Below are 14,099 nucleotides of genomic sequence, written 5' to 3'. Positions count from 1 at the left end.
TTGTTATACTTAGTTTATCATTTCCTCGCTCTAACTGAAAAGTTGAAAAAAGATTGGAAATTAAAAAAAAACTTTTTAGCAGTATCCGAAGAGAATATTATTGAAAAAAATTGAATTGTTAAAGCAAGGTAATTTTTTCAAAGCAATCCTTTCCGAAATAGATTTTTATATTTATTTATTTGAATGTGCGAAACTTCAGAATTTGTCTATTCGCTACAAAAATCTATTCAAATAATACTGTCTTTCTGAGAGAATATAGGCTTTTCTCCCCTCGTTGTATATCTAACAATCTAACATAGCATTTTGTCGAAAAATGCCTCCAGGAAAACCTGCGAAACACTAGAACACTAACACTGGGGTTACTGCCGAGATACGAGCTCGAGTTACAGTTACAGGGTAGTTCTAAAGTGCTGAACAACCCCACCAATACTACATTATTTTCTCGCACATTATGCTTCTCGTAAAAGTATACAAAGCTATTTTCTCTCACGTAATACGAAATACGATACCAAAAAATCAGAAATTATATTCAGAATATATCAAAATTTGTATTCACTTTTAATGTCCAATATTCAAATTTGACTTCGAAATTCTTGGAAATTAAAATAATTAAAAAATTAATCAAACTAGTTGACATCCCATCCCATCCCATCCCATCCCATCCCATCCCATCCCATCCCATCCCATCCCATCCTATCCCATCACATCCCACTCCATCCCATTCTATATTCTTTACTCGTACCCCCTCCATACCTATACCGCTCTTATCCCATCCTCTCACTTCTGTACTGCAACCATTTAGTTTCTATCCCATCACGTTCCCTACTATACAACTCCCACCCAATTCTCGTCCCATTCCATGGTCTTCTATATATCTCCTATCTAGCTCCTCTTCTATCTCCTTCCCTACTATACAGCTCGCTTCCCATTCACTCTTACTTAGCTCCCATCTAGTTCCTGTATCATCCCTGTTCTACTTCTAATCAGCTTTAAAGTTATCCTATAGCTACTATCGCATCCAACCCCTATGAAGGTACTATCCTATCTCCTCTCCTTCTATACAGCTACCGACTAGCTCTTATCTCATCCATCCACCTTTTATAAAGCTACCCTCCAGCTCTTGTGGCGACCCAACCCATTCTATAAATCTACCATCTAGCTTCCATCCGATCTGCTTCTCTGCTATACAGATCCGATCCTCTCCTACACAGCTCCCATTTAACTCCCAGTCCGTTCCATGCCTTCCTGTCTAGCTCTCTTCCCCTTTCCTTTTATGAAACTCTCCTACAGGTACCATTTAATCACCTTCCCTACTATATAGCTCCCTGCTATACAGTTGCAATACAGCTCCCATCCCACTCCGTTCTCTGAACTTCTCTCCACTCCTATACAACTCCCACCCAGTTCCCATCCTATCCTATACAGCTTCCGTGCAGCTTCATTTCGATCCCGTTCTTTCCTATACACCTCCCACTTAGTTCCCATCCCATCTTCTTCTCTATTATGCAGATCCCGTGCCATCTCCTCCTGTCCAGCTCTATCTATTTCCGATTAAACTCTTATTCCATCAACTCTCCTCCTATTTATCTACTATCTAGTTTGCATCCCTTCCTATACAGCTCACGTGCAGCTTCATTCCCATCCCCTTCTATACATCTCCCATTTACCTCCCATTATTCTCCTCACCCAATATACAGCTCGCATCCCATCTCCTACCCTACTATACAACTCCAATCCCATCTCCTCCTGCTATACAGCTACGATATAATTCCCATCCCATCCCCTCCTATAGAGCTCCCATGTAGCTTCATTCTCATCCCATCTCCTCCTATAAACCTCCCATTTAACTCTCATCTTATCTTCTGCCCTACTGCACAACTTACATCCCGTCCCATATCCCCCTATTCAGCTCTCATCTAGTTTCCATCCAGCTCCCATTCCATTAACTCTTCTCATATACACCTCCAATTTAAATCCCATCCCCTCTCCTCTTATACTATACAGCTCCTATCTCATGTTCTTCCCTATTATACAGCTCCCATCCTATATTCTTCCCTAATATACAGCTCCCGTCGCAACCCATCTTCTCCTATTGAGCACCCATTTAGTTCCCATCCAGTTCCCATCTCATCAACTCTCCATCTATACAACGACTATCTAGTTCACATCGTCTCCTATACGGCTCTCATGCAGCTTAATTTTGACCCCATCCTCTCCTATAAATCTTCCATTTATCTCCCATCTCGTTTCCTCCTTCACTATAAAGATCTAATCCTATCTTCTCCTATTCAGCTCCCACATAGTGCCCATCCAGCTTTCATCCCATCAACCTATATTTCAAATTATCCTACATTTTTGCATTACAACTAAAAAATTATTACGAAAGTCTATCAACGTTTCGATGTTCATTCAAAACTCTTTTTTCATTACAATAAAAACAAATTTTTTAATCAGTCAAAATCCATAATAAAAATTTATTTTTTATTTCAAAAAGTGTTTTGAATAAACGCCGCAATGCTGGTAAAATGTTTAATATTTTGTTTTATTCAGATTAAGAATAAATAAAAGGGACGATAAAAAATAAGAAAAAATATTTCGAGGTGGCCTTCTTTTTCTTTCATCTTTTATCATTTTAGTTTTTAATTTAAATAATTTCTTAAAAAGCTCTATTTTTTCTCACTGTAGTAAAAATTTCGAAATTTCAATTTTTCAAATTATTTTTTTATTTTGTTTCAGTCGTGGTACGATTACAAACTCAAGTGGGATCCCAAGGAGTACGGTGGAGTGGAAATGCTGCATGTGCCCTCTGATCATATTTGGAGACCTGATATAGTTTTATATAACAAGTAAGATTAATTTATAATTATCGATTAAAAATATTTTCTTTTTCCATAAAAAATTACAATACTTTGAAAAAATTAAAGAACCTGACGTACACTGGGGTTTCTGAATGATTTTCAAAATTTCAAACAGATTGGTGTGTTTGGATTATTTATAAAAATTTGTACGATTTTTTATCTAACAACAAAATTGAGATCTTTCATTTATTTTTTATTTTTTAGAAGTACAATTTTATTCAAGATTTTTATTTTTACTAAACAAAATCTTATATCTGTTCTAAAACTATGTAGAAATAATGTGCAGGAGATGGAAGTAATTAAAACAAATTGCTTATTACTTTGTAAACAAATTAATAAACAAAAGTTTTTTTCGGAATTGGCAATGTTTAATCACGACTTATTAAAAATATATGATATTTGGCAAATGTTCGAACGATTTTTATTTAAAAATTCACAGTTTTGATAGACTAATAACCTTTTGGATGCCTAGTCATTGAAAAAAAAACTCTGAATTTTTTTATGAAAATTGTTCAAATAATTATTAATTCTTATGAATTCAAAAATTGACATATCAAAAATGCATTCGAAAGAGACTTTTAGTTGATTTTGTAATAAAAATGATCTTATCCGTTAAAAAATATCCAAACTTTAGTTTATTAATTTATTTATAAAGTAATAAAACATTTCTTAAAATTATTACCATACATTGGAAATTATTTTTATATGAAGCCTCCTTATTTGATCAATTTTAAAAATTAATCTGTCAACTTTGTTGTTAAATAAAAAACTAACCAAATTTTTTCTCAAAAATCCAAACAAATAAATCTTTTTGAAATTTAAAAAAGCGAACCCGAATAGCGCAGGATAAAAATTTATTTGTGCACAGAAACCTGTTAAGGCGTAAATAAATGTTCAAACCTCCTCCTACCATAATTTTCCTCCCCTACTTCTACGCTTCCCCTCCCTTCTCCAACTTCTTCCTCATCTACTTTCCCCTTCTCTCACTTACCTCCACATTTGAGCTTACTTCCTCTCACTTCCCTTATTTGTGAGCCGTGAGTTGTGAGCCGTGAGTTGTGAGCTGTGAGCTGTGAGTTGTGAGCTGTGAGTTGTGAGTTGTGAGTTGTGAGTTGTGAGTTGTGAGTTGTGAGTTGTGAGTTGTGAGTTTTAATTTATGAGTTGTGACTCTAAAAATGAATAAAACTTGAAAATCGTGATAAAATTTGATATAATTTAAAATTTTATTTTTTTCCAGTGCCGATGGTAATTTCGAGGTGACGCTGGCGACAAAAGCAACTTTAAATTACACGGGTAGAGTCGAGTGGAAACCACCGGCGATTTACAAGTCTTCCTGTGAAATTGATGTCGAGTACTTTCCATTCGACGAACAAACATGCGTCATGAAATTCGGATCATGGACGTACGATGGCTTTCAGGTAAACTTAAAAAATTTATTTTTTTCTATTAGTTGCTCTATTTTTTTTTCTGAATTATCACGCCCTTATTATTTTTGAAAATAAATTTCAAATTCCCATACTTGAAGTAAAATGTCAAACTTCTTGATAAACTTCGATTTTAGAGTGCATGCTACCCTTAATTAACAAATTAATTTCTCGTGAAATATTAGTTGTAAAGAGTTCTGGAACGCGTTCTTTTAAAGTAATTTTTATTTCCTAAAAATCGAGTTATAAGGAATTTTTACCTATCTTATAACCGGAAGCAATAATCCAAGAAAATTTTTTCAAAAATCTTTCCATTTTTCAGTTTCGGGACCATCCGTGAATTATTTTACAGATTTTGTTGTGGGGGATACAAAAAAATCTGTTCGTTAATGCAAAATTTATTATTTTAAATGAATTTTGGAAAAATAAAATATATTAATTGGAGATTCAAGAGTTTTCAATTTAAATCGCCCAAATTAAATCCATTTCAATTTATTTGTTATTTTTTAAGAATTATATTTTTAATCATCAAAAACACCGAATTTTTCATTGTAAAACTAAAAATTTTCATATTTTTTAATCACAAATTTTCGAAATTAAATACTCTTCAATTTTAAAGATTTACAATTTACAGTTCTACAATTTTAAAATAGAACATTCTTGAATTTTCAAAATATAGAATTTAAAATAATTGAAATTCCTTTAATCTAAGCGATTTACAATTAACAATTTTTAAATTTTTAACGCAAATAATTTAGGATGATATATATTAAATTTTTTTGATAGTTTAATTTTTAAAATTCACAACTGAGAACTATTAAATTTCAAAGATGTATGAATAAAAATTCCTTAATTTGGATGATTTTGAAAAACAAAAGTACAGAGTTTATTATTTAAAAAAGAAAAAAATCGCATAATTTAAAATTTCTAATTTTTAAAATATAGAATTGAAAACTTTTCAATTTTTAATTATATTTACAATCAAATAACTGAGTTTTTAAATAAAAAGGATAAATTTACCACAAAAAATTAAGTAGTTAAATTTTTAGTTCAAACGTTATTTTTTTTTACTAAAAACACGATTTTCTAACAAAATAGTTAAATTTTCAACAAAATACATTATTTTTCAACGAAGTAATTGAAATTTCGACTAAAGAAGATAATTTTTCAACCAATTAATTTAATTTTTAACAGAAATGGGTAAATTTTTTACCCCGAAATATATATTTTAATTTTTAATCTCAAAGATGAATTTTTAAAATAAAATAATGAATATTTAACGGCAATAGTTAAATTTTCATTTAAAAAATAATTTTTAAACCAAAGAACAACGAATATTTTTTTAAATTGATTTTTCAATCAAATATATGAATTTGTAACAAAGTAGTTGAATCCTATAATAATAAAAAATTCAACAAAATAGAGTAAGTGAAGATTCTTTAATTTTAACGTGTTGTAATTAGATTTTCTTTCATTTTAATTATGTAGTTTAATTTTTTCATAGTTCAATTTTAAAGATATATAAATAAAATTTCTTAAATTTTGATCATTTTCAAAATTAAAATTTAAGTCTTGAATTGGAAATCTTCAAATTAGGAGACATTTCAAATGCAAATCATTAAAATAAAAAAATTGTATTGTTAAACTTCAAACTTGCATAATTTTTTATTACAAATTTTCAAAATTAAAAACTCTTCAATCTGAAAGGTTGACAATCTAAAGTTCTACAATTTTAAAGTGTAAAAATATAATATTAAAAAATTTTGAAATCATAAAAATGAAAATTATTCAATTTCAGGACTCACAATAGAAATTTTTTAATTTAAGCGATTTTCAATTTTCAATGTGATTAAAGTATGATTATGTAATTCTATTTTTATAATATTTAAAGTTTTTACAATTTTTGATTTTTTTTACATTAAAAATTGAAAATTCTTGATTTTTCAATACATAAAATTGAAAATTCTTTGACTTAAAAAGTACAAGATTCTTTAGTTTCAGGATCTATATTTTTAATTTATGTGATTTTAAACGTTTTTTGAAACAGTTCGATTTTGAAAATTTATAATTCAAAATTCTTCATTTTGACCGATTGAAATTTAAAATTGATTCAATTTTACAGATTATCAATTAAAAATTTTATTATTTTCATGATTTACAATTAAAGATTCATTAATTCGGAATTATTATTGTTGAAATCATGTAATTAAAAATTTTTTTTTAGATGTCGTAGTTCAATTTTGAAGATTTATAATTTAAAATTTTTCATATTAAAGTTATATGAATTGAAGATTTTATATTTTTGAATATTAAAAGTAAAGAATTTGCAATTCAATTTATTTAATTTTATACATCCTAAATTGAAAATTTATTGAATTTTTTAGATTCAAAATGAAAAATTTTATAATTTTCATGATTTATAATTGAAGATTTATTAATATCGAATATTTATATTTTGAAATTACGTAATTTTAAAGATTAAAATTTTTTAGAATTTCAATTTTTACGATTGCCATTAGAAATTCTTTAATTTTCAATGTATATAATTTAAAATAATTTAATTTGATTTTTTTCTAATAGTTTAAGTTTAAAGATTCATAAATGTAATTTCTTCAATTTTAAAATCATAAAAAATTTAAGATTAAAAGTCAAGAATTTTCTGTTCTTAATCTTCAAAGTTTAAGAAATTAAACATTCAAATCATAAAATTAAAGAATTTTTTGTTGTAACACTTGAAACTTCTTTTAGTTTTAATTTTTAATTTTCAAAATTAAAAACTCTTCAATTTTAAAGATTCACAAATCAAATTTTTACAAATCCGAATTGTAAAAAGAAAAATTCTTGAATTTTGAAAATATAAAATAAAAGATTATTCAGTAACAAATATATTTCATTTTAAGCGTTTTGTTTAATATTTCAATTTTAAAGATGAACAATTGAAAATTTTTCCATTTTTACGACTTGTATTTTGAAATTCTGTAATTTTTAATGTGTAAAATTTAGAGTCATTTTTTTAAATAGTTCAATTGTACAGTTTTAATCATGAAAAAACAGCATATTTTATTGTAAAACTTAAACCTTGCATTATTTTTAAATGCAAATTTTCGAAATTAAAAGCCCTCAAATTTAAAGATTCACTAATCAAATTTTTAAAATTTCAAATTTTTAGCATTTTAAATTCTTGAATGTTTAAATAAAAAATAAAAACTAATTCAATTATCAATCTTTATATTTTAAATATATGTCATTTTAATCTTTTCCTTTAACATTTCAATTTTAAAGATTCAAAATGAAAAATTCTTCCATTTTTACGATTTGTATTTTTAAATTCTTTAATTTTTAAAGTCTATGTATAATTTAGAGTTTTTTTAAAGTTCAAGTTTAAAATTCTAATCATCAGAATTACAGAATTTTTTATTGTGAAACTTAACCCTTGCATTATTTCTAATTTAAAATTTTCGAAAATAAAAACTCTTTAATTTTAAAGATTCGAAACTCAACTTTCTACAATTTTTAAACGTTTAAAATTTAAATTCTTTGATTTTGAAAATATAAAATTATTAAATTTTTAATCTGTATATTTCAAATATATTTAATTTTAAACGTTATTTTAATAGTTTAATTTCAAATATTTAATTAAACTCAATAAATTAATTAATAAAATTAAAAATTCTTAAATTTTAACTAAAATTTAAATAAAAAAATATTTATTTATTTTTTGGAAATTAATTTTATTTTTTACATACGAGACAAATGTTTGCCTGTATAAGAAAGGAATGATAATTCAGATGTCTCATCGTAAATAATCAAATTGTATTAAATAATACATGGCTAAAAATATTTGAAAAATATGTACATAACATTATCTGAGATGGTGGGTGGGGGAGGGAGGGGGTCAATTTTTTTGCGATTTCTTAGATTATTTCTTAAATTATTAGACATTCACTAGATATTTTTATATGTCAAATTGACAATAGGAAATCAAATTAGCATAGCAAATTCCTATAGATCGTAGAGGACTTTTTATGAGGGTGCCTTTTCTAATAAGGGAGATATTCCAATTCTGCATTCCTGTCACCTTCAAGGTTGGACAGGCATTTCTCGTAAAACGCGATTACGTGCCTAGCCTAGCTCTATCTCAGATCGAATTAACGCCATTTATTATTTTATTTTATTTTTTTATTTATCAACAATTTATTAGGTAAATTCTGAATAAAAATTTGTTAGTTAAATATTTAGTTCACGAACTAATTTCAGTGACCAAAGAACGATTTTTCAACCAAAGATTTTAAATTTTAACCAAAGAGATAAATTATCAATCAAGAAAATACATTTTCTACTGAAGAAAAAGATTTTTCATTTAACTATATCTAATTTCAACAAAGGAGTTAAATTTTCAACTGAGGTCTATCAATTTTTCACTAAATAGTTTAATTTTTAACTAAAAAGGATACATTTTTTTATCAAAAATGTATTAGTTAACTTTGCAGTTTAAACATTACTTTTCAGCCAACAAAGAACAATTTTTCAACAAATAATTTAAATTTTTAACCAAAGAGATGAATTTTCCAAACCAAAGAGATGAATTTGAAAATAAATTTTCAATAAAAAACAACGAATTTTCAACAAAATAGTTGAATTTTTTAATAAAAAGATGAAAATTCTTTTACTTAAAAAGTAGAAAGATTCTTTAATTTCAGGATCTACATTTTTAATTTATGGAATTTCATTTTGACAATTAAAAATTCAAATTGATTCTATTTGACAGATTTTCAATTAAAAATTTTATTATTTTTTGAAGATTTATAAGTTAAAATTTTTTAATTTTGAAGATTAAAGGTAAAGAATTTTTTTAACAAATATTTAACTTTTTAACTAAAAGGATGATTCTTCAACAGGATTTTTCCTTTTTTATTTAAAACATTTTCATTTTAAAAATAAAACAATCAGAAACAAGAATTTTTCAATAAAATAGTTAAATTTTCAACTAAAGAGATGAATCACCAACCAAGAAGATATATTTTCAATTAAAAAAGGAAATTTCACAACAAAATACATTAATTCCACCAAAAAAAGAATAGTTAAATTTTTATTTAAAAAACTAATTTTCAATTTTAAAAAACAACGAATTTTCAATAAAATAGTTAAATATTGATCCAAATGGGTGAATTTTTTAAATAAAAAGATAATTCTTCAACTGAAATTGGTTAATTTTCCTTTCAAAAATAAATTTTTCAACAAGATAAATTATCACCCAAGTAGTTTAATTTAAACAAAAAAGGATCAATATTTTACACAAAATTAATTATGTACATTTTCAATTTCAAAAATGAACTTTTTACCAAAAAAAATTAATTTTTTTTTAAAATATTAAAATTTTCAACTAAAGTAAAGGATATTTAATGGGAATAGGTTAATTATTGGTTGTAAAATAAACTTTTAATAAAAAAACAATGATTTTTTTTACAAAATATTTACATTTTCTACAAGAAATGATTTTTCAACTCAAATGATGAATTCTAAACTAAATAATTGACTTTTTAACCAAATTTTTTAACATAAATGTAATAATCGACAATTCAAACGGAAAATATTTGAATTTCAAGTCAAAAACAGTTGAATTCAGCAAAAAGACAAATGTTCAACAAAATATTAAAATCCTTAACGGAAAATACAAATTTTCAAAAGACAGTTTACTTTTCAACCAAAAAATATTCTTTTTTACTAAATTATTTTATTTTAAACAAAAAAGATCAAATTTGAATCAAATAGTTGAATTGTTAACAATAACATTCATTCATAACACAATAGATTAATTTTCTACCGAAAAAGACGAAGTTTCAACAAAATAAGTGAATTATTAAGTTAATAGTTGACTGTTCAACTATAAAATATTATTTTTTAAACGAAAATGGAATAGTTACATTTTCGAATTAAAACAATAATTTTTTAACAAACGAAAAATAATGTAAAGATAAATTGTTAAATTTTCAACCGGAGAAATAAACTTTTGACTTAAAATCTTGCATCTCCAACCCAATAATAAATGTTTGATAAAGTAGTTCAACTTTCAGCCCACTAGTTACAAATTTAAAAAAAAACTTTTTTACAAAATTGTTGAATTTTCAAGACAAATTTTCAACAAATAACATCATTTTCACCAAAAAGTCAAATATTCAACTAAATTAAATTAAATTATAATGGAAAATTGAATAGTTAAATCTTCAATTAAGAAAAATAATTTTCAAACAACAAAGAAAGGGATTTTTCAAATAAAAGGATGGATTTTTTAAGAAGAATAGTAATTTGCTACCCAAAAATACATCAATTTTCAACTAAAAAGTTACATTTACAGCAAAAAAAGGCTAGTTAAATTTTCAATTAAAATAAATACATTGTCATCCACAACAACAAAAATGAATTTTCATAGTAGATTATTGTTAGACCAAATATTTGAATTTGTAACAAAAATATGAGTTTTCTTATCAAGAAGATTAATTTTCTGCCGAATGAGGCGGATTAAGTCCATGTGACGAGTGGGTCACGTGACCAGATTCCTAACTTTACCGCCACTTTTTTTATTTCCCAACTTATTTTCACATGAAGCGCTACATCGAGTTAAAAATTTGGGATAATAAATAAGAAGGACTAAGAAAGGTGGGTCCGGTCCTAAATTTTAATAATTATGAAAAAAGTAAACAAAATTATTTAAACCAAAAAACTTTTTTTATAATGATTCAAATTTAGGACCAGACCCATATTTCTCAGTGCTTCTTGTTTATTATCCCGAATTTTCAACTCGATGTGGCGCTTCGTTTAAATATAAGTTGGAAAATAAATAAAAATGTCGGCAAGGTAGGAATCTGGTCACGTGACCTACTCATTACATGGCCTTAAGGTCTTTAATAATCTCTCTCCCCTCACTTCATTTTTCGCCCCTCCCTAACTTGTTCCTCATCTGCTTAACCTCTCCGCACTTCTTCTACTTCCCCTTCCATAATTTTCCATCACTTCCCCTCCATGTATAATAAAAATACAAAAGAATAAAATTAAATTATATAAAAACTGTATAATCATTATAATATAAATAAATAATAAGACGATTCAATTTTTATATAAAACTAATACCTTCTCATTATAATAAAACGATAAAAGAATTCTAGAGGACTTTTTCTCTAAATCCCAGGTACTTTTTCCATTATTCAGTTCGTACTGGTTCAACTTGCACGTAATGGTAGGTAGGTACTTGATCGTGAGGTTCTTTAGTTTCGTTTTCACAGCCTGTTATCTCGTTTCGAAATGGAAATAAAAAAAAATCGCGAAGATACTCGCGGGCTTGTTATATACTTAAAGAGTCTCTTGAGACACTTCTACGAGACGTAAATTACGATTGTACAGGAAACTTGAAATGTCAATCACTCGCCCTGTTGGCGTTGTTTTAAGGGAAAGATTAAAAAAGTTTTTTGCTTATTTTATTGCTCTAATTTTAGGATTTGATTTATTCATGTTTCATTTATTCCAAATATAAGTCAATTTCTCGGAGATCCTTAAATTTCATAAATAAACAAAAGAACAATTTAAGGTAAAGGTCAAGAATATCGAAGAGATGGAAATAATAATAGGATAAGAAAATTGGTCAAAGTAATTCAGGTTATTGGGTCGTTACAATCTGTTCTCTTCCTTATCACTTTCCCTCTTAACACTCTTCTAACTTATAATGTCCTTTTTTACCCTATCCTATCCAGTCCTATCCAGTCCTATCCAATTATACCTTATTATCCTCTTCAATAATTCACTAATCTCCTCTTCTTAACTTACTCCATCCCTTTCCGCTCCATACCTTCCACGATACTCCTTATCACTATCCCTGATTCTCATCTTGTTTTCACTCCTCCAACTTATCTTAATTCCCTTACCTAACTTACCTTAATTTCTTAACCCAACTCACCTTAATTCCCCTTCCTGTTTGTCCTCTACTCCCTTTCCCATACTTGCTCCGCATATTAGCCTCTGTAAACCTTCCTCTGAAACCTCCCTACTCTCCTTTACACTTCCTCTTACTTCCCCAAGCTCCTCATCACTACTCCACCTTGCCTACTACCCTTCTTCCTCTACGTATACTCCCTCAACTTCTTCCCACTCCTTCTTCTATTTCCACTAATATTATTTTACCTACTTTCCGTTCCCTAAGCAATTCTCACTTACCCTATATCTCTTCCACTTACGTCCCCTAATCATTCACCTCACACGTCCCCTACTTTACCTGCTTCTCCTAGCTCGGTTTCTAGCCCCCTCCCTGTCCTAATTCAAGGGTAGAAGAGGCGGAGAAACCTAGGATGGAAGAAGAGCTTTAGAAGGTAGTAAATAAAGAGAGGGGGGGCGTCGGAAAAATAAGATTAGGAAATTTTCCTATTCGGGAATTTTATTATTTGGTAATTTTATTATTAGGGAATTTTACAGAATCGGGAATTTTATTTTTCGGGATTTTTTAGTCATCCCGGAAATTTCATTATTCCGAAATTTTCCAATTGATTCATATTATAACTGTTTGGGAATTTTATTATTCGGGAATTATTAAAATCGGGAATTTTGTTTTTTGAAAATTTTATTGTTCGGGAATTTTCCAATTCTGTAATTTAATTCTTCCGGAATTTTACAGTATTGCGAATTTTATTTTCAGGATTCTTCAATCACCCCTTAGAAAATTCCCGATTAATGAATTGCCCAGGACGACTGAAAAATTCCGAAAAACAAATTTTAAAATAATGTAAAATTCCCGAGTTAGGAAATTCCCGAACAACTTATATGATCGAATTAGAAAATTCTCGAATAATGAAATTCCCGGGACTACTGAAATATCCCAAATAACAAAATCCCTGAATAATAAAATTCCTGGGATTACTGAAAAATCCCGAAAAATTAAATTCCCGATAATGTGAAATTCCCGAATTGGAAAATTCAAACACAATAAAATTCCCTAACACGTTATAATATTAACAATGAAATTCCCAGGGCGACTGAAAAATCCCAACAAAAAAATTCCCGATACTTTAAAATCAGGTAAAATTCTCAAATTGGAAAATTCCAGAATAATGAAATTCCTGGGATTACTGAAAAATATCGAAAAATAAAATTCATAATACTGTCAAATTTTGAAAATTCCAGAGTAATGAAATTCCTGAATAGGTCACAATATTAAGAATTGGAAAATTTCCGAATAATGTAATTCCCAGGACGACAAAAAAATTCCGAAAAATAAAATTTCCAGTACTGTAAAATTCCCGAACAGTTTAGAAACAGTTTACCGGAATGGAAAATTCTTAAATAATGAATTTCCAGGGACGACTCAAATATCCTAAAAAACAAAATTCCCGATACTTCAAAATAACCAAATTGGAAAATCCCCGGATAACTGAAAAAATTCCAGAAAACAAACTTTACAATACTGTGAAATTTTAAAATTGGAAAATTACAATATAATAAAATTCCCGAACAGTTCATAATATTATCGAATTGAAAAAATTCCAAATAATGCAATTCAAGATACTGTGAAATTCCCGAATTGAAGAATTCCAGAATAATAAAATTCACGAACAGTTTATAATATTACGGACTTTGAACATTTTCAAATAATGAAATTCCCGGGACGCCTAAAAAATTCCGCAAAATAAAATTCCCGATACTGTAAAATTCCCGAATTTGAAAATTCCCGAACAGCTTATAATATTACAGAATTGGAAAATTCTTAAATAATGAAATTCCCGGGATGAATTAAAAATTCCAAAAAACAAAATTCCCGGTACTGCAAAATAAACAA

The 14,099-nt window shown here is 27.5% G+C and overlaps 1 protein-coding gene across 1 annotated transcript in view; it reads left to right on the top strand.

Moving 5' to 3' along the window:
- LOC117181446 (acetylcholine receptor subunit alpha-like) overlaps positions 1-14,099 on the top strand; it is a 140,263-nt gene that overhangs the window by 100,883 nt on the left and 25,281 nt on the right. The window contains exons 5-6 of the mRNA XM_033374103.1: positions 2,737-2,846; positions 4,096-4,276. Coding sequence (XP_033229994.1) covers positions 2,737-2,846; positions 4,096-4,276 — 291 coding nt within the window. The remainder of the gene's footprint in view (positions 1-2,736; positions 2,847-4,095; positions 4,277-14,099) is intronic.

This window comes from Belonocnema kinseyi, chromosome 10 (assembly GCF_010883055.1).
Source record: "Belonocnema kinseyi isolate 2016_QV_RU_SX_M_011 chromosome 10, B_treatae_v1, whole genome shotgun sequence".
In the NCBI taxonomy this organism is placed as follows: domain Eukaryota; kingdom Metazoa; phylum Arthropoda; class Insecta; order Hymenoptera; family Cynipidae; genus Belonocnema; species Belonocnema kinseyi.
Note: the sequence above shows the minus strand (reverse complement) of the source record. Positions and strands in the feature narration are given on the sequence as shown.